Here is a 20,325-nt window from a genome sequence, read left to right on the forward strand (position 1 = left end):
TTTCTTTGTGTTTTTTGTGTTTTATGTGGTTTTGTGTGTTTTTAGATGTGATCTTTGTCTCCGATTATGAATACTTTGTTAAATCCTGATTACGTTGCTTCCACTTCCATCTTTCACATTTATTTATGATTTACAATGAAATTTATCTTTGAAATCGATATTATATATCATTTGCAATTTTCTCATATTTAAACTCAATAATTTTCTTATCTGTAAAGTATTTGCATATAAGTATAAATAAATTGAATAAATAGCTTAAACTAACTATCTATTAAGAGTATCTTGCATTATTGATTCTTTGGGGGAATATACAAAAATACTTATTTTGTTCATCCATCCGTCTGTCTGTACTTTCAACTAAAATTATGCTCAGTAATACTGACCATAAGAGACGTGCTGATTATGTATTAAAAAAAAAACCCTCAAAATCACAGAAGCGTTTACAAAAAATGAACAAAAGAAACTTGGTCGTTATTCAGATAAAGTAGTAACAGTTGAGCCCTTTAAAAGGAAAATACAATACAAATACGACAGTATGTACGCATTTAAATGATAAATGCCAATACTAACTGGTCGTTAGCTAATCCGTTTACTACACAAACAGAAAAAAATATCATTTCTGACTTAAAGAGGGTGTCCAAGATTGTGAGTCGCAGATGACAAATTCTGTTTTCAGGAATTGTTCATCAATCTCATTACGAAAGTGCTTCTTTTTTAGAGTTGAATGTTGTTTCTTTTTTCAACGAAATAAATTATATAGAAAGTATTGAAATTCGTTGAAAAGGTATATAACTCCTTGATTTGTGTTAAATTTTGTTGCTTTGTTCGTGACTATAACAATTATTTTTTTTCCTTAGCCATTCATTGTTGATTAAAGAAAAGGGAACCAATGTTATAGCGGTAATCAAAGAGTAATCAATGGAACCAAGGTTATAGCGGTAATCAAAGAGTAATCAATGGAACCAAGGTTATAGCGGTAATCAAAGAGTAATCAAGGGAACCAAGGTTATAGCGGAAATCAAAAGATTGCATTCCAGGGACATATACCAGACATGGAAAACAGACATACACAAAACAGGCCATACAGTAAAAACTTGGAGCATAAACCAGGATCACCGGTAGGGTAAGTGACCTCTGCCTTTCTAGAAACAAAGGATTTATCTTTGCCATAATTAAACTTATGTATGCTATAACGTTACATTGAAACATTGAGTATTTGTTTTATATTTATTTATTTTATTCAGGCACCTCTACTATAAAAGTGTATGCACAAAACGTTCAATATATACACGATAATATGTATAAGGTATTGACATATAAGCGAACCCGAGCTTTAATATTTATGATATGAATCTATGTGTTTTATCGTTGATAGCAGCTATCTTCCTTTGAGTTTTCACGGTTTTGGAAATTCAGTAATAATAAAAGTACTCCACGGGTGCGTCAAATCGAGTAAACATGCTGTTTATTGATATTATACATATTTATATATAATCGTCTATATAAAAGTCAACAATCACTCCTAAGGGGTGATGGATCGTTGACATCACCAGAAGATGGCGAAATTTACATTGAATATTTCGGATAACTGATATCCTTCTTCAAAATAAAACTCATGAAACTTTACGAGCATAAAACTCATAAAGTTCAAGATCAAAACAGATTCAGAAGCTGAATCACGTACTTTGTGGGTGATTGTACCTTTATCAAAGGCACACATAAGCAAATTATAAGAAGCCTGAATGAAATTAACAAAGGGGGTCTTTTTCACAAAATAAAAAAAATAAAAATTAATCGTGGAAAACAATTAAACAATGTCAAAATATAGTAGTACGGCGTATTGATGTATAGCATGTAGCGCTGTACCACCCTTAGACCAAGACCTAAATAAGGATTTTTTTTTCTCGTTTATTCCATCTGGAGAAGTTGTTTGTAATTTCTTCATCCAAAAGCCTCCTCGAGACACTCTTTTACATTTTGACCAGTTTTTATTGTGTTATATGATCGTAACAACAATGTTGTGGAGATCCTCCTAGGTGTGTCCGGCGGATCTAAGATGGCGACTTAGAGGGAGATCTCGTTTGCCTTTGTAGTCACTGCAATGACAATTCATACGCCTGTTGAAAGGTTGTTCTGTTTCGCCAACGTACTGCATACCACATCGGCAGTGGAGAAAGTATATGGTATTTTCGGTTTTGCAAGTCACGTCAGAAAAAATGGCAAATTCCTTTCCAGTGCAGTAGTTTTAAACGTTTTGGTGTGCAGTATCTAGGTACAAGTCTTACATATTTTATCTCCACCTGGTCGACACTGGCCTGTTGTATTTTGTTTGGGCTGAGATGAAATCTCTGCTCTTACTATGGCATCTTTTAGGCTTCTAGGTCTACGTAATGCCAGGACCGGGACCCCTGGAAAGAGCTTGGAGAGCTTAGGATGTTTTTGAATGTCTTCCCAATTTGAATTCAGTAGCTGCGAGAGTTTCTTAAAGATATGTAAGCACAACAGGAACCCTTTTGTTCTTTTTCTTAAGCTTGTACTCGAGAAGATCTTTACGGCTGATGTTATTAGCACGTTCAAATCCCCGATCTATAACAAATGACCACGGAGTTCATCTAGACGTTTGCTGGTGGTATCGTCAGATGAGCAAATGCGCCGAAGTGCCTGGCTGTGTAGTATGTTTTTAGTACAATGTTTTGGATGACAACTATTGGGAGATAAGTATTGGTGACTATCAGTTGTCTTTTTAATATGACGGAGCTTTTGAACAAGGGGTCGGAGATGGTAATCAACAAATTCACATTTGTTTTCGGTTCTGTGACCACTAGCAGAAACTATGGGCCGTCCAGGGATATCTTTTTTGTGAATTTAAGACAGGAGGTAAAAACGTCCGGTTTTTGAATCCTCTGGTTTTAAGTATTCTAGCTGTTCTTCAGTAATGCTGCCGTCCTTGAACATTTTGTTCAATTCTGAAGTGAAGTATATATATATATATATATATATATAAACGTCTCAGAATGTGACGACTCTATTTGCTACATTGCTCCGGCGGATCATTGTGATACAGGGAAGATATGTAAACGTATAGAAAGGTCTGAAAAATTCCCAACGATGTTAGAATTGTCAAATTTGCGATGAAAAGGTTTGGTCGTTCCCTTCGCGGGACTCGAACTCGTACCGCTGTGACATTTATGGCAACACCGCCTGCTGCACAAAGTCCAGCGCCCTAGACCACTCGGCCAGTTAGGCTATATAAAAATATAGCTTTCGCTGGCCGGGTCATTCCTCCTCATAGGATTAATCTAGGGCTGTAACTCAGTACACGATGTATGGTAGTACGGAACAGTTCATTTAGATGTTATTATGTAGGATAGAAGATCAAATTAATGATGGATGTCACAACAATGAGTGGTCTAGGGCGCTGGACTTTGTGTAGGCGATGTTGCCATAGATGTCACAGCGGAACGAGTCAATTCACTATCAGTTGTATAAAGCTGTTGATCATAATCTTTATCACACAATATCAAAGTTTATTACATTTCGTATTTTATAGTTTCCATTTAAACTATTAATATTTCACACATCCATATTTTGTTATGTTGCACGATTGATGTTGTGATTACAAGTGATAGTGTACCGCTGCTGTTTCCATCGAAGATAAAATGTGTTTTATACAGCAGAATGAATGTCAATTATTCAAATATACCTTATAGGTATTTTCCCAAACCTTGTTCATTTGTAATCATATTCAGTCCATAAACGAGAATATAACATGAAACGGGATATTAGGCACACAAAAATGAGGATTCATATAAATCAAAGAGAGCCACTTCTAGAAATAATCGTTGTATGTTATATACTTCTTTTGTTTGTCGTCCTTACAACGTTTAAACAGAACTTTAAACTACTTTTGGGGTATAATTTATTATTACACGATAACAACTCATGAATCGAACAAGATAAAAACAAATATACAAAAATATACCTAAGGTCGACTGTTTGTATGGTTGGATTGATATCAAAAGCCGGTAACATCTTAAATCAAGTAGTATGATAAGTATTAGGAGCAATAAATCATGACTGCTCAAATATAGTCCATTTGATTCAGCTTATTTAAGACTTAAGTAAACCTTGAAATACAAACTGTCTACAGTTAACTGTTTCCTACATTTGTTTATCGTCTGGGTGTGAATCCTGTTCAAGACATTTTGATTTATAGATGCACCGTCATCGTAAAGTATTTGAATGCACATTTGGTAGTTTAACAATACTGTAGTTGGTCGATCAGGAATAAAAAATATATAGGCTTATCCAAAATATAATTCCACTAGTCATTTCATATATTGTTTTAATGCTATAGAAAAGAAACACCACTGTTTCTTTCTAACTAATACGGAAATAACTTCGATTAAACTATTTCAGTTCCATTATACTTGTTCCTTACCATCATGAGTTATGATATCATGAATTGGGTATTTTCTAGGATTTAGTAAACTGCAAATGGTTCCAAAATATCAACTTCTGAGTATTCCTCAAAGACACATGAAGAAGAAATCAGTTTTAAACATACTTGTTATAAGGTACGTATCGTCAGTGACCTACATTGTATGTCAGTGGTCTGAAAGAGTAATCAAGGGAACAGAATTGTTCAAAAATGATCTGTCGGAAAAGATGTATGTTTTATGATGTCAAATTTCACTTAAACGTTTTTGGTTGAACGCAGATGTAACGCGTGTGCTCTAGGAAGTCTCCGAATTTCCCGTTGGTCGAACATGTTGCAGCATTATCTACAAAGATGTGCTTTGAATACACAAGCTCTGTCCTTCGTTAGCAAAAATAACGTCATATCATACATTTTAAAATTAATAATTATTAAATTGGCAAATGTATAAATAAAAGGGGCGCATTGCAATTATTATTCACACATACATAATACATAAATAAAGATGATAAAAAATGAAGACTGTCCTGGGTCATCCTCTGTTAATTTAATGCGTATTTATCAAGTCGATAGCACTAATTTGGAATGGGTAAAATGTAATCATTAAAAGAAAATCTGATTTATCATAACCTACTGATAAAACATACAACACTATTTTTAGAGTTATTTACTGAGTAGTACTCAATGTCTTACAGTTAAATTCAATAATTACGGCAACTAAAATGTTCTACATAGAATCAGATCCCTTTTTCAATTGTGCAATAGCCACATTGTATAATATTGTAAGAAACCCTTTCATGAGCCTTCTTTAACAACTTGTGTACAGCGTTAAGAATTCTAAGAAGATAGTTGAATCAAAATCAGGATCACCCCCCCCCCCCCCCAAAAAAAAAAAAGAAAAAAAATACCGTTGTCCCAATCCACAACAATTCAGGGACAACAACTTATATTAGGAACTCTATGCTACGAAAGCCAAGTCAAATATGTATATTTTAATTTCTATCCATTTCATTTTTTTTTTCGTTTTTCGTTTTTTGTTTTGTTTTGTTTTTTTTTTTTGTCTTTTGTTTTTTTGTTATTTTTGTTTTTTTTTTGTTTTTTTTTTGTTTGTTTTTTTTGGGTTTTTTTGTTTTGTTTTTGTTTTGTTTTTGTTTTTTTTTGTTTTTGTTTTTGTTTTTTGTTTTTTGGTTTTTTTTGTTTTTGTTTGTTTTTGTTTTGGGGTTTTTTGTTTTTTTGGTGTTTTTTTTTTGTTTTGTTTTGTTTTGTTTTTGTTTTATTTTTTTTTTTAGTTTTTTTTTTTTTTTTTTTTTGCTTCTTGTTTTTGTTTTTGTTTTTTTTTTTTTGCTTTTTTGCTTTTTTGTTTCTTTTATGATAATGGCTGAAAACTGCAAGAAATTCTTTTTCACATTTCAAAGAACATAACTCTTATAATGATTCGTCCGACGAATTCGACATAACACATACTTAAGTAATATGTTAATAAGGATAACTTAATCAATTTAAAAAAAAAAATTATATAATGGTTTTAAAGTTCTCGGCTTAAAACTGCTGAAATATAGTAAAACTTTGATCATACAATAGACTTGTGTATGACGTTTCAATAAGTAGCTTGATAATAATAATAGATGGTTTTCAAATCAATGGCTGAAATTAACATTTCTCTCCTTTCAAAGACGACCATATGAACTGGTACAGAGCTCTTCCAGTTGTAAAAGGCAAATCATTATATTTTTCTTTCTTCAATTATAATAGTTGAAATATATGAACATCAATTTGTATAACTCCATCCCTATGTTTTATAGACACATGGCGATCGTGTTTGTTACCAAAATAGCCAAATTGACAAAATATACAATGCACACGTATTCAGATTATTTTTATTTAATACATAGTTTTATCATTAATGATTTAATCACAAGGAAATAACGATAATCGTGTCAATAGCTACTCCGCTTAAGAAAATTAAATGAAACATAAATACACGGATAACTTTTATGTTTGATGTAATATTAGATTCGTTAAAAGAAACTATCGTGAATTTTTATCTTGACATTAACAGCGTTCTTAATAACAGTACACTCGAACCTACGCAATAACCGTTGATTCATCAGAATAATTTGTTGATAAACTTGAGATTTGATTTAAACTATACTTCCTAGTTACTTTGAAGAACAAATTACAAAATTTAAATCGAAAGATGATAAAGCGTGTTCCCGTTAGAGCATTTGTAGTAGGGAAAAGAAAAAATATATGGTCAACTTACATGACTCGCCCTAAACACATTTATATTGTTTTCCATGTATATTAAATTTAACTTAGCATGAAACTGCATTGCCTAAATATTAGGTAAACCTATCAAAACATACGATTCGGGTGACCTGGATGCATTAATTACCAATTGAATTGAATTTTCCTTGTTTAAAATGTTTATGTTGAATAAAACATGAATCGATCAATTTTTAATCGAACGATGATAAAGCCTGTTCATTTTAGATTTTAGGTGTTAGTTTGAAATTTAAATAACAAATCAGACGCTGAACTGGCTACCAAACCAAAACTAAATGAAATCAAATAAAATCAGTTGTCTAAATCAATTATGATTTCTTTGTTTTCTATGAAAAATATCAAAACTCATGTTAGACGAACTATACATGTACCAAAGGACACGACATTTTATGCTGAAGCACTATGCCTTATTCTATTCTTAAATATGCATTTGTAATAGGGTAAAGAGAAAATGGATTGATATCTTACACGACTCGTCTTAAACACATTTATATTATTTTCCATGTACATGTTATGCTCTTAAATTTAAACTAGCCTCATTAGCCTGACATTGCATTGCCTAAATATTAGGTAAGCCTATCAAAACAATTAAATTGTCCTTGTAAAAAGTGTAAATGTAAATTAAACATGAAACAATCAAATGGATAGTCATAATTTAGACATTTTCATCATATGTATAAATAAGTGTTTTAATGTACATTTTATGTATATTTATTTACTTGAAAAGGTCAGATAAAATAAGATTTTAAGTAAAAAATCAACCTAGCTATGGTTATTATCTACCTCAACTCGTAAGACAATACATCTCGGCCTACAACGTATAAATTTTTTTATGTTATTTTTCTTTTTTTGTTTTGTTTTTTTTTGTTTTTTTTTGTTTTTTTTGGTTTTTTTTGTTTTTGTTTTGTTTGGGTTTTTTGTTTTGTTTTGTTTTGTTTTTGTTTTTTTGTTTTTGTTCTTATTTTGTTATTGTTTTTGTTTTGTTTTGATTTGTTTGTTTCTGTTTTGTTTCTGGTTTTGTTATTATTATTGGTTACGATATATTTAAATATACATGAAATTCGGTTACTTTTTTCTTTGTACATATCATTTTCTTTATTTCATTTTTTTTGTCTGTTAACACGAATACATTTCCGTTCACATTCTCACAAATTCGCATTTGCAATGCCATTTACCTAATAAAAATCTGATACAATTTTAGAACTAATAAAACACAAGTAAATGGTACGAGGAAGTACATACACATGTCGTAAAATTATTTTTTAAGCACACGTTTGATCATACGTCCAAAAAATATTTATTAAAAGCGAGTTTTCGATTTGATGATTGGTTTATTTGAGATTTCGATATCAATAGTTTTCCTTTTTAAAGTTTCACTCACACTAGCTTATTCAAATACTTAGATTACTTTCACCAGTGATTTCAACATGTCATTATGTGGAGTACTTATTATCTTGGTTTAATATTACTTTTGAATGTACCATGTGGTACATCTTATTTACCATCGTGGTGGTATCAATTTATGTTCCATGGATACTTAAAGGAAGGCGGGTAGGACGTTTGAAAGTGTTTTATATATGCAGATATGATCTTCAAATTAAAATTTGACATGATTAATTGTTCCATACTGTTGAGTATATCTATGATTATGAGTTACTAAAACATAATATAATTCCGGTCGATGTAAGCATTACATTTAAAGGTGTCGTTACCACTTAGTCCATTTAAAAATTTATCCACAAATATAATTAATTTTATATGAACTGTCTTATTGTTGATATACTAGTATCGGGTTATACTTACTTTTGTTTTTTTTAATGTTCAGGTAATGTACTCATGTTTGATATATCTAGATTGACCCCGTATTGACACTTTTGTATTGTTTACCGATATATAATTTTCGGATATTTAGACTATAGTCTGTGTTCATAAAATAGATAGAGTATGCATTTTATATTCCTTAAAATTAAGGTAATTTCACTTCAGAGCTTTATCGTTTTAGAACAAGTTAATGTGAGGGACATGATTAATAGTGCAATATCACTATAATTATCGGTCATAATTTACATCCTTTCTACATCATTCTTCGAAACAAATAATCCTGACGAGGGCGATTATGAAATTAACATTGAGGAAGCACACGACTTTTTGTACCGGATAAAAGTATGATTTGACCTTTTTTGAATGCTGTACACAGGAAAAAAAATGGATCAGTATAGTCATAAAAAGCCATGAAAGAGTAATCAATGGAACCAAGGTTATAGCGGTAATCAAAAGAATGTAATCCAGGGCCAAAGACCAGACATGGGAAACAGACATACACAACAAAAAACATAAAATAACTAAAATCATACATACAAAATAACAAAGCAAATGAGCAACTCGGACTCCACTAAAACATTGGCGTATTGACCAGGTAGACCGGTAGGGTAAGCGTCCTCTGTTTTTTTCTAGAAAGGTTTGGTGGTACATTTTGTAGATCCAGTATGAAACGTTATTTGTATGGATTCTTGTGGAGTTAAGGAATCCAGTACTTAGACGGTAAATCGCAATCATCGTCCTTAGCAGAGAGAACAAAAGAGGATAGCACAGATTTTGTTTCTTTTGTTATCTATTATTATTAGTAGCAGTCCTTAAACAAAACAGACAGAATGTGATTCACACATGTCTAAAACCCACCCAATTCACTTTTATTCCCAGTCCAGAAACAGATCACATAATTCGTCTTAGTTTTTTATTTCATTTGGTATGCGACCCTTGATTTGTTTGTTTTGTATTTGTTTCTGTGTTTGTTTTTGTTTTTTGTTTTTTTCTTTTTGTTTTGTTTTTTTTTGTTTTTTGTTTTTGTTTTTGTTTTTGTTTTTTCTTTTTGTTTTGTTTTTGTGTTTTTTTGTGTTTTTGTTTTTGTTTTTGTTTTGTTTGATTGTAGTTTTTTTGTGGGGGATGAATGCATGTTTTTTTTTCTAAAAAAATAGAAATTGCAGATATGAATACGGAAATGATTATTGTAATGTAAAAATATAGCATATGTAGACTGAAAAAAACAAGTGTTTGTTCCGTTGGGTATTCTGCACCATGAATCACTTTACTATCGGCAGTGTCTGAATTTTATATTGACTGATACTTAAAATTATCCGTAGCCTTCATATATACATAATATATGAGAATGCAAAACGCTTGGTCATGAATTGTCCTGTAAATAAAATGTAACGTAATTCCTTATAATTACTTAAGATGCGTAAGGATGGTATTTTTGTATTTAAAAATTATACATTCATTTTTTTACCAGGGAAAATGTATGCAAAGATTATTATTATATTCAGCAGAAGTATTATACAGATTGTGGATTTTGGCATTGGCAAGCCTGTACAACATATAAGTATGTACTTATGATTATACTTTGTATAACCGATATAGCTCGGAAAAAAGATGTATGTGTCCAACATTCATTAGGTTAGCTGTCTTAATTTGAAGTTTCAGATACGGAAATGAGACAATGACTTTGTAAATGATTGATTGTTGAATTTGTCTTGAATTTACTATTTAATTCAATTTCTTATAAGTCCTTGCAGTTTTCTAACTGAACCTTTGATAGTGCAGATGTTATTTCTATCATTTGAATCATTAAGTATATGAATTGAAGATAGAGTAAGTACTTCGTGTTTTCGGATAAAGGTGAATTCAACTGATGTGCACATGGTATCTAATAAGTATTAACTGCAACTTAATTTCAACTTGACCAATCATAACTATTTCAATGATTTTTTTTACTTTAACATAGTTGACAAAAACACAGACACTTTTTATCGTGAACATTAAAAAGTAAAATGCAAAAGTAAAATTATGATCAGAGCTATGAACAACCATCCATAAACCGGACACAAAGGACAGATTTGACGATAATCAAATGCAATAACAAAGCAAAAATCTGGATATTAAATAAGTAATGCAGCATCTGAAGCATTCAATCGTTACCCTAGGCTGGTCTTATCTAATGTTTTTTTTTTTTTTCATAAATCATTATTAAGTTATAACGTACTGTTCAAAACTAAAGGGAAACAAGAACATCATAAACAATTCAATACATTAAGTGACATTACTCATTTAGTAACATATCGTTTTTGTTATAGTTTATTCGTAGTTTCGACGGTCTCTGGCATAAAATATGGTATAAACAATCATGTTCTGTAGCTGACCGATTGTTTACACTGACTAACAGTCAATTTAACAATATCAAACGGATCACCAACATAGATACATACAAGAATGAGTATATAAATTTGAAATATAAGAATAATGAAATGCAAAAAAAGGGAGAGCAGAATAAAAAAAACAAAACAGCACATACAATGTATTAAAACCAATCGTCATTCGAGCGCAATATCGCTCAGACGGGTAATAAAACAAGATTCGTCCTCGAAAGTATATTTTTACCGGATACTGAAAATTCAAAGACTGGAAAATTGAACACTTTTTTTCTTTCTGTGGGCATGCGTGTACATGTAGTTTGATATTAAGATTTGACGCACCACTGATAAGATAAAACTTAATCACTTCTCATTTTTAGGTCAGTTAGAACTTATCGAACTGTTTGCTGTAACGGATATTCATCAGATAACAACAGACTGCGAACATGCCCATATCGTAAGTATACATTTTTGGAGACGTAACCACACGTAATTATCAATCCCAGCGTAAAGAATTGTCAGGTTCATTCTTTTCATTAAGATAAATTCAATGTAATATATTATTGGCTCAATAATTAAATTTTAATACAGTTCCACATACAATTAATGGAAAGGGAAGTGACAAATATCATGTAGATCCTTTTCATTTTTTAATTCAATACTACGATGTAAAAGGACGGGAAAATATCAAACCATAGTGTATCCACCATTTTACATTATATCCAGTCAAGTTTCATGTAATCAACTGAATACGTAGAAAAAACAAATAATATAGATATTTCGCAAGAATCTGTTCAAAATCAGGATATTTAAAAATAAATAATAAAAAGATGAATCATTCTTAGTAGATTTTCAATATAACTACTCTTAAATCAAGTAATCCAATATCATGCAGCAGGTATATTCAAAATGAAGAAAAAAAAATGAGCCCAATGTTATACGATTTTCAATTTATTTCAGTTTATTAAAAATATCTTGCAGCTATTTGCGCTGGAAAAATTAATCCTCATGGGGCATGCAACATCAAATATTCGAACGATAAAATAGTTTATCGACCAGGAAAGAAAACTGACATAGGACACCACAATAGTGGCGGAACTTGTAAAACACCAGGAAGATGCGACAACTGCAAAGACGGTTTTTATGCTGATGGACCGTATTGTAGAAGTAAGACCTTTCTTTTCTCTCATTCATATTGCGGAAGCCATGTTTATACTTAACCATTATTATCATTGACACTTTATTTTATTGAGTTAACATGTTAAATGTGATAAATCACCCCAAGTTTGACTACAAACTATACGTGTTTTTTTCAGTTTGTCCAAGAATCTCAAATTGTTTACATCGAAGGTGCAGATCAAATTACGATTACAGATGTGAATATTGCGACGGCGAAATAAAAGGGGAAAAGGATCAATATTGGAGGGCGTACATACGTGGAATTAATGGAAACTATGGAGAATGTGCAAGTTAGCGACAATGATCCTTATTTTGTCAATATGCTTTCTGTTGTAGTATTCAATAGGAGGATTTAAATGTAATATGAGTGTTTTTGTTTTTGTTTTTGTTTTTGTTTTTTTTTGGGGGGGTTTGTTTTTTGATTTTTGTTTGTTTGTTTGTTTGTTTGTTTTTTTTTTTTTTTGTATGTTTGTTATTGAGTTCATTTTACCTGACTACCTGACATTAACAGAACGCGGTTAAGGCCTTATGCAAACTAGTTCAAGACTATTGTCGATTTCATGCACATGACCACAGTCAGGCAAATTTGATCATTTATGTGTTTGTAGTTGTATTACTTTTTAATTTCAACCTGAAAGAATCTGACAGAATTGTTATCAGACCATTTAATTTTTCTTAATTTTAGAAGCCTGCTCTTGGCGAAACGATAGTACTAGATGTTATCCGGGTTCTTGTCCAGATCACGATAAAGAATCATCCTGCAAATGTATTGAAGGCTTTGGAGGTTATCAATGTGACAAAAGCATGTATTATTATATATATAAATATACTATGAGATTTGATGTTTTTTTTTTCAATTACTTTGTCTAAACTAAAGAAATATTCATTTCAATTTTTGGACTTCCAGATGCATTACGGCGCTAATTGAGAATCGACTCGGGATTTTATTAAAATACCTGGTATCGTTAGAGAAACAAATTCTTTCAGATTTTTTTTTAACATTCGTTTTACTATCGTCAATATTCGTTTTTTATTTGTTTGATAACTCTTAGTACGTTCGGAATGTTGTAAAATTGTGGAAGCATTAAAATGTTCGACGAACCCTAACATTTTGCCGGGAACGCAAGAGAACGTTGTGCGATCGTTTTGCTTGTTATACAATAAAGTGTTCCATTTGTTTTTTTTTTTTTTACGTTTAACACTCACTTTGAGAAAATTGCCAGCCACCGCTTAAAGAACGTTAACAAAACGCTGAACATTCGTTAACCATCTTGAGAGCGACACATAAGCTTAGGAATATACCGGCTATATTTAATCTGCAATGTTATCAGAAAGACTGTAAATGATTCAGGCTTTTCTCTAATGAATGAATGATGGTTAAGACGTTCTCTTTCCAAAATCATGGGCCCATTTTTTAATATTTTTTAGTAAATAAGGGAAAATTCCACTGATCGTGAAATTCAGATGTGAATGTGTCACTTTGTTCTAAGAACTACGGAAAAACTGTTTAGAATGAAAATGAAAATAGAGTTATTATCGTTATTAAATTAAATGACAACAGTAATTTATCTTCATTTTTATTCTAAACAGTTTTTCTTTAGAACTAACAACTAAGCTTCATGCATGTCAAAATAAGCCACTTTGGAAATTTTAAATTATTTAATCATTAGCATTATTCCTTAAGAACTAGTTTAAATCGTAAACAGTACATTTTGTTTATATTCCGTTGGTGTTTGATACGGATTAGTGTTAATATCTGTTCTTCAAAACTTGTCAATTAATCCTGAATGGGGTTCGCTCGTCGTATATTTGTTTTATTCACATTTTACACTTTTTATTCTGAAAGTTGATTGGCAAATGATTTCTTTTCAACTAGTTAGCAGTTCTTTCGCTTAATCGTTTAAGTTTAAGAAGGGCTACGTATTGAACTGGGGAATGTTTTTTTTTACAGCGTCAACACCAACTAGTGTTCTTATAAAGTAACATTTTAGTTTACCAGTTTTCATATTTGCCATTCATCAACCAGCTTTCAGATATTTCGAATTTCGTTTTGAAAAAGAAAATGACAATTTAGTTTTTTTTATATACATTTAAGTTGTAAGAGATCCAACTATATCCTTTGCTCTTGGAAAGCTGAAGGGTCCAGGGGTAGGTGACCCAGTCGAGTCTCCTGTTGATCCTAACGAACCATTAAAAAGTGAAACCAAATGGACAAATCAGAATGTAATCAATACAGCGGATATCAAAGTTACGGCGGTTTTCAAGTCGACTGAAACCCCACCGCCACCGAGTGCAAATGGGTCAAACCACTTTGTCACTGAATTCGAATATGGAATAACTAATGGAGAGCTTCGGTTATCGTTTTACAGAGGTAAATGAAGGGTAATAGCAAACCTGATTATCCCTAATCAATAAGCACGGGGAATAGTCCGTAAAACGTACTTCTTTGAACCAAACACTTCTTATAATTAATGTCTCTCGATGTTAATCTCGGTGTATCATTTGATATATAACATTGAATTAAAACAAGACGTACATTTCATATTTTTTGTATATGTTTACACATGCACAAACTATTTTTACAGTTAACTATTGCCATTCTCACATTTTTTTTCATTTTACCGGTAAACTAGAAAATGACTAGTGTATACATGTATAAAGAGGGATATTACTCTTGGATCTGACGGTTACACATTAGTAAAACTTACTTATGCTCTAGCTTCCACAACTACAATATAGCTATCTCAAAATTGTTACCGGTACACAAGGTTTTAATTCGGTACGAAAACGTCAAATAACCATGAATATGTGCACGAAAATAGTTCTTTTATAGGTTCAGACGAAAATTTCACACAAACACCAATTGTAGTACCCTGTCTCACACCGAATGGAAAACCAACAAATGATAACTTCAATTGTGGTAAAGTTGTCCTACTCAGTGGACATTCAGTGTGGGGAGTTTTGTCTTCCTTTTTTCACGATGACAGGTAATAATAGGATAATTGAGTGAAAAGAGTGAACAACGAAATAAGATCACGAGTGCCGAAGAACCCCTATATGTAACGAGTGGGCGGAACTTGTTCCGCGCACGAGTTAAATCTTAATGCGTTCTTGGCACGAGTGAAATGGCTTACTTTACAACTTCAGTGTTGTGTATTATTATTCTTTCACGATAGCCTAAGGGGTCGGTAATAACCAACGTCTACGCCTTAAGCTATCAGACATAGTCAAAGTCATTAAAAAAGACCTCTGATGTATAGAATGGACATTAATTCATCGTGTATTATATGATTTTCTTCGATATTTTATTAGCAAATTCTAAATGGAAAGGTTAGTTTTGTATGTTAAGTATTTAACATGTCTCTTTCTCATTATAACACGCACAATATCAAATACACAATAAAAAAGTGCAATATTTTATAACTGAAACGTTCCTGTATATGAGTGGATTTTGAAAGAAGTAGTTAAGACATGTGATAGCTTATTATTTCGAGAAAAGGTAGCGCAATATACCAAGAATATGTATAGCCTAGATGTTTCAAAGATTGAAAATATATGCTACAACAGAATAATTACATGATGCATAATATTGATCGTTCTTTCATCAAAGTACATATGGAATATCCCACTTGTAATAAGCAAAAAATCATGGTAAATACAAATAAAGACAGTTCACGTGCTTCTTTTAGAGTGATTTTTTCCTACTCAGTATCGAATGGTGGGCGCTTAAGTTATATAGATCGTGATTTGTACCGAGAACCATCTTTAGCTACTCCACATAACGAAGTCACACTACAAGGAAGGACGATATTGAGGGAGTTTACTTTCCATTGGGACTTAAAAGATCCCTACCACAAATGTTTGCAAGAGTGTGGAAACAACTGTACTATTCCTCCAGTAAATGCTGAAGATGTATCAAATTTAGTATGTTGTTTTTTTTCATATGTTTTTAACTGTTATGAATTCGATCCTGATAGGTGTTGACAAGAATAGGTACAAATAATTGCAGACGAAAGAAGAGTATGTAGCTAATGAGTTATTTGTTTTACCAGTCATTGTTTCCGTTAACAATTGTCTTATTAAGTTTATCAGTTTAAAACAAAAGAAAATGAATAGCGATTCTGCACGAGAGCAAAACAAAAAATATGTCTTCTCACGTATATTTTTCCGAGTAACAGTCCGACTACAGGAAATTCATATGATAAGGGGTTGATCTAAGAAATACATGAAAAAAATCAGGTGAGTGCATTCTTCAATTGAATTATATGAATATATATGAAACTATGACGATTATAAAAAAAGATCGTTTAATTTACATGTATCTCCTTTGTACTTTATTATTTTCATGCAAGATCAAATAACATGATGCACTAAGACTGTATACCGTGCCTATATAAACTTGCACTAAACATTACATGTACCAAAGAAGATAGTTTTAAAAAAAAATACACTCAGAATCTACTAACGTAAATCAGCCAAGATATACAAAGTTTAAATGATGACAGCGCATTAACATTAACGTAAAATTTAATTTTGTATATACGTTTTTATATTATAGTCCACCATTAATGTAAATTGGAGAGGCTGGACAGATGATCTTGCTGGCATCGAAAACTATTCATATCAACTTTACGAATTAAATAGTCTTGGTTCTATCCTTGCTGAAGATAGTAAAGTACAGGATGGAACAATAAGTTCAAGTTCAGATGGTGCTGTAGGTTTCCTTAGTTTCAATATATTTTGGTTGTTGTTTTTTTTTTGTTTTTTTGGTTTTTTTTTTTTTTTGTATCAGATCACAAAAGAGACATTACGTGTAAAATTTGAATGAAAGGCCAGCCTTCACAATATTAATAAAAGCCCATGTAAATCATCAACATCTTAGTTTACGTACGCCGATTCTGTTATTAAAAATAAATGCTCGTCAAACTCTTCTGCATGTATTTACTATCTCGACAACATTAATTACTAAGGGATGTATTATGTATTCAAAGGAATTCGTTCTATCGAATATCTTCAAATGATTGATTCTCAAACGAGTAAAGAAAACGAATAACTGATCATACTTTTATTATACTACCTAACTGAGTTGATAATATATTTTTTTTATTTCGGAATATGTATTGAATGAAATTAAGCTTCTCACTAAATACAGTTAAGGCTCATTATGAATAAATTGCAGATGAAGTTGAATATAAGTTCTCCAGGGATGTATTCTTTTGTCATTTATGCAATTGACAAAGCAGGAAATGACAAGGCAGCGAGGACTGTTTTCTTGTATGACGACGCGTCGGTTGTAGAATCCAATCCAGAAACATATATTCGAGTTGTTCAATCTTCCAAAGAAACGGTTTATAAATGGATCGTTGTCGACGATTCAGATTTGATTGTTAACTGGAAGGGAAAATTTAAAAATAAAAACCACAATGCAAAGAACTGGCTAGAAGAGATAAAACAGAGACCAAATATGGACACTGAATATGATGACCATTACGGTAAACGAACTGTATCAGCTATTCCACACCGGCAAGGTATTTAAATAAAAATGTTATGTCAAGTATTCATGAACAACACTATGTACTCTCATTATTCGTTGTAAACATAAGTCATCTATCAGTATTTTTACAATCGTCCGCCAATAAAGGCAAAGATGTATTAATCAATATTTAGTCATCAGCTATTAAGAGCGTATTTAGTACATTAAGAAGATACAAGTATTATCTTAATAAAAAATATTAATTCTATTTGATAGATTGCACATCACTAGAAATATTACATTTCCGTCTTATTTTAGGCATTGTAAGATTTGAAACACAATTTTTTGTTCGTTCTCTGACCATTACACAACAGCAAGAATTTAAAGAGACGGACAACGTACTTGACGAATCAACAACCCTACTGGTGACATGGAACGATGGTGATCGCCTAGATATAACCGTCAGGGCTTTTGATATTCTTGATGTATATGATGACGATAGCGTGTCAGTTTTTAAAGATTCGAGTCCACCTACAGTTGAGAACTTATGGCTTTCGAATGGAGATAGAGTCAATGTGTCTGTTCACAGTGCAGAGGATTTTTCAAAAATGACGTGAGTAATAATTAACGAAAAGAATATACTATTCATGTTCCTTCCGAAATACAAGGAAATGTTTCTTGACCCAGAGAGATGCATACCGACAACTATTTACTTTATTCTTTGGTTTGAGTTATAGAGGAGATTCAATGGAGAAGGAGCAAATTTGTCCATGTATTTGTCTTCTCATCTAAAGTAATAGTAACTATAGTTGAAACACTCGACCACAATTAAATCAATGACGCCTTACTCCATTTTGAGATACAAAGTTGACTTACTTGTATGTGACTACGCACAAACAAACAATAATAACATTGGGAATAAATGTAATTTATCGTTCTCTCAATGTTTTCAATCTTCAGATTTAAATCATGCGTCCCTTTTTCAAAGTAATAATTTGTCAAATATTGCGTTTGCGAATTGTGTTGTCTTAAAATATATTTACCAGACGTATTCTTACTTCTATTTAGAATTGAGTGGAATGCATTTGATTATCACAGTGGTTTAGACAGTATACAGTGGAGATTATTTGACAATTTTACTAAAACTGATATTTTACACGGCCATGATAATTTGCATGTACAAGGTAGTGCTTTGGTAAGTCTAGATTAAAAGAGTTTTGTATCTTTGCAAAATGTGTTAGACAACAAATAATGTATAAATACAATTTGTAATTAATTATAATAATGTTTTATTATAACAAAAATGTTTTGCATACTTAAAGTTCTGATTTATATCATTTAATCTCACAAAGAATATTACTGAATGTGAACTGAAGTATGGAGATGCTCCAAGAGGACCTGAATGTTACTGTACTTTATTCCATGGCTGTTTCCACCAGCATTTCTTTGTGGTTCCAAAGATAAACAATCACTCTGGATTAATTGTTAGCAAAGATAAGGGGGTACATGATTCCGACTACTACATTGAAGTTACTGCGGTCAACAAAGCCAAGTTAACGACAATTGTTTCAAAAAAGGTATTATGTTTTTGGTCATTGAAAATTAACAGATAACTGCTTACAATATCGCATAGCAGACATATTAAAATATTGGTTTGGTGTGTCTGATTTCCTTCATTCCCTGCCGTTTAACTTGATAAAAACAAAGCCGAATAAATATAAGTTAATACAATTTGATGTTTTTTAAAGTCAGTTCAAGGCGTTATGCGTACTGGCCATATTTCATGTCCGATACAAGGTGTAATTTTGATGACAGATTTCAAACGTAAATCACACCACTTTTGAAATTCTTTGGAATATTTTGAAAACTTCTTCAAATATTCTAGTAGTTGTTTTTTAAATTATTTGAAAATACTATCGTACAGACGTCATACACCGAGTTCAAGACTCGCGTGCTATAATAAAGCATCATAAATATATAGTATTTACATATTTTTTTTTCAGATTACGATAGACATATCACCACCTCATGAAGGTTCAGTTCATGACGGTACAAGAGGGAATCCTGAGGTTGATTATCAACAGGATTTGAACATAAATGCTCACTGGGAAGGTTTCTTTGATAGGGAAAGTGGCGTTGAATTCTATCAGTTTGTCTTCAGCGATCATTGCTTTACAAACGAAGAATTCAAAAATAGCAATGAGGTATTTTATATAAGCAAGGATATCCCTACGAGGAATGTACAGGAATTTATTCAGTAAATGGACAGCAGGTTGAATTTTATATAATTTGTATTACATGTATGTAAATACCACACTTTTACAGGTTTTTCTCACTTGATGGAATATTTATTTTAGATAAATGCTTTAATAGTATGTGTTTGTTTTTGTAACTCTTGAACCATGCAAATAACTATTTTTTTATGTAAATAATTATTTTTCAGACAACAGGCACATACAACACGTTTGTTTCCTATCACGCTCCTATTGAGGGCACATACATCATATCTGTCGTAGCTGTTAACAGAGCAAAAGAAAACTCAAATGTTGTATGTTCCGATGGAGTTACTATTACAACAGAAATCCCGCGAGTGAGTGATTTCATAATCACTGGCGCTAGAACAAGACCTAGACTTGTAAATGACAACGATGTAATGTGGTATCTAGATAGCTCTCTCCGACGTCACGCAGTGGCTAATATTTCGTTTAGCTGTGGGTAGGTTTCAATTCAAGAAAAATACGTCTACTATAATTAAAATTATA

The 20,325-nt window shown here is 31.7% G+C and overlaps 1 protein-coding gene across 1 annotated transcript; it reads left to right on the forward strand.

Moving 5' to 3' along the window:
• Positions 1–1,052: 1,052 nt before the first annotated feature.
• LOC148610238 (uncharacterized) lies at positions 1,053–20,141 on the forward strand. Its single transcript, XM_088543181.1, has 15 exons — positions 1,053–1,123; positions 10,014–10,103; positions 11,292–11,368; positions 11,893–12,078; positions 12,228–12,380; positions 12,776–12,892; positions 14,186–14,461; positions 14,924–15,077; positions 15,780–16,014; positions 16,649–16,804; positions 17,270–17,618; positions 17,882–18,176; positions 18,632–18,758; positions 18,916–19,140; positions 19,567–20,141. Exons 1-15 carry the CDS (start codon positions 1,053–1,055, stop codon positions 19,822–19,824), a joined length of 2,769 nt encoding a protein of 922 aa, XP_088399307.1. The 3' UTR covers positions 19,825–20,141.
• Positions 20,142–20,325: the final 184 nt, after the last annotated feature.

The sequence above is a fragment of the Perna viridis genome, chromosome 8 (assembly GCF_037379345.1).
Source record: "Perna viridis isolate PV_CMFRI_1.1 ecotype Kerala chromosome 8, ASM3737934v1, whole genome shotgun sequence".
NCBI classification, from domain to species: Eukaryota; Metazoa; Mollusca; class Bivalvia; order Mytilida; family Mytilidae; genus Perna; species Perna viridis.

Coding starts and splice junctions, on each gene's coding strand:
- LOC148610238 (XM_088543181.1), top strand. CDS start 1,053: ATGGAAAACAGACATACACAAAACAGGCCATACAGTAAAAACTTGGAG. Junction 10,104..11,291: donor CAAGCCTGTACAACATATAA/GTATGTACTTAT, acceptor TCTCATTTTTAG/GTCAGTTAGAACTTATCGAA. Junction 16,805..17,269: donor GTTCAAGTTCAGATGGTGCT/GTAGGTTTCCTT, acceptor AATAAATTGCAG/ATGAAGTTGAATATAAGTTC.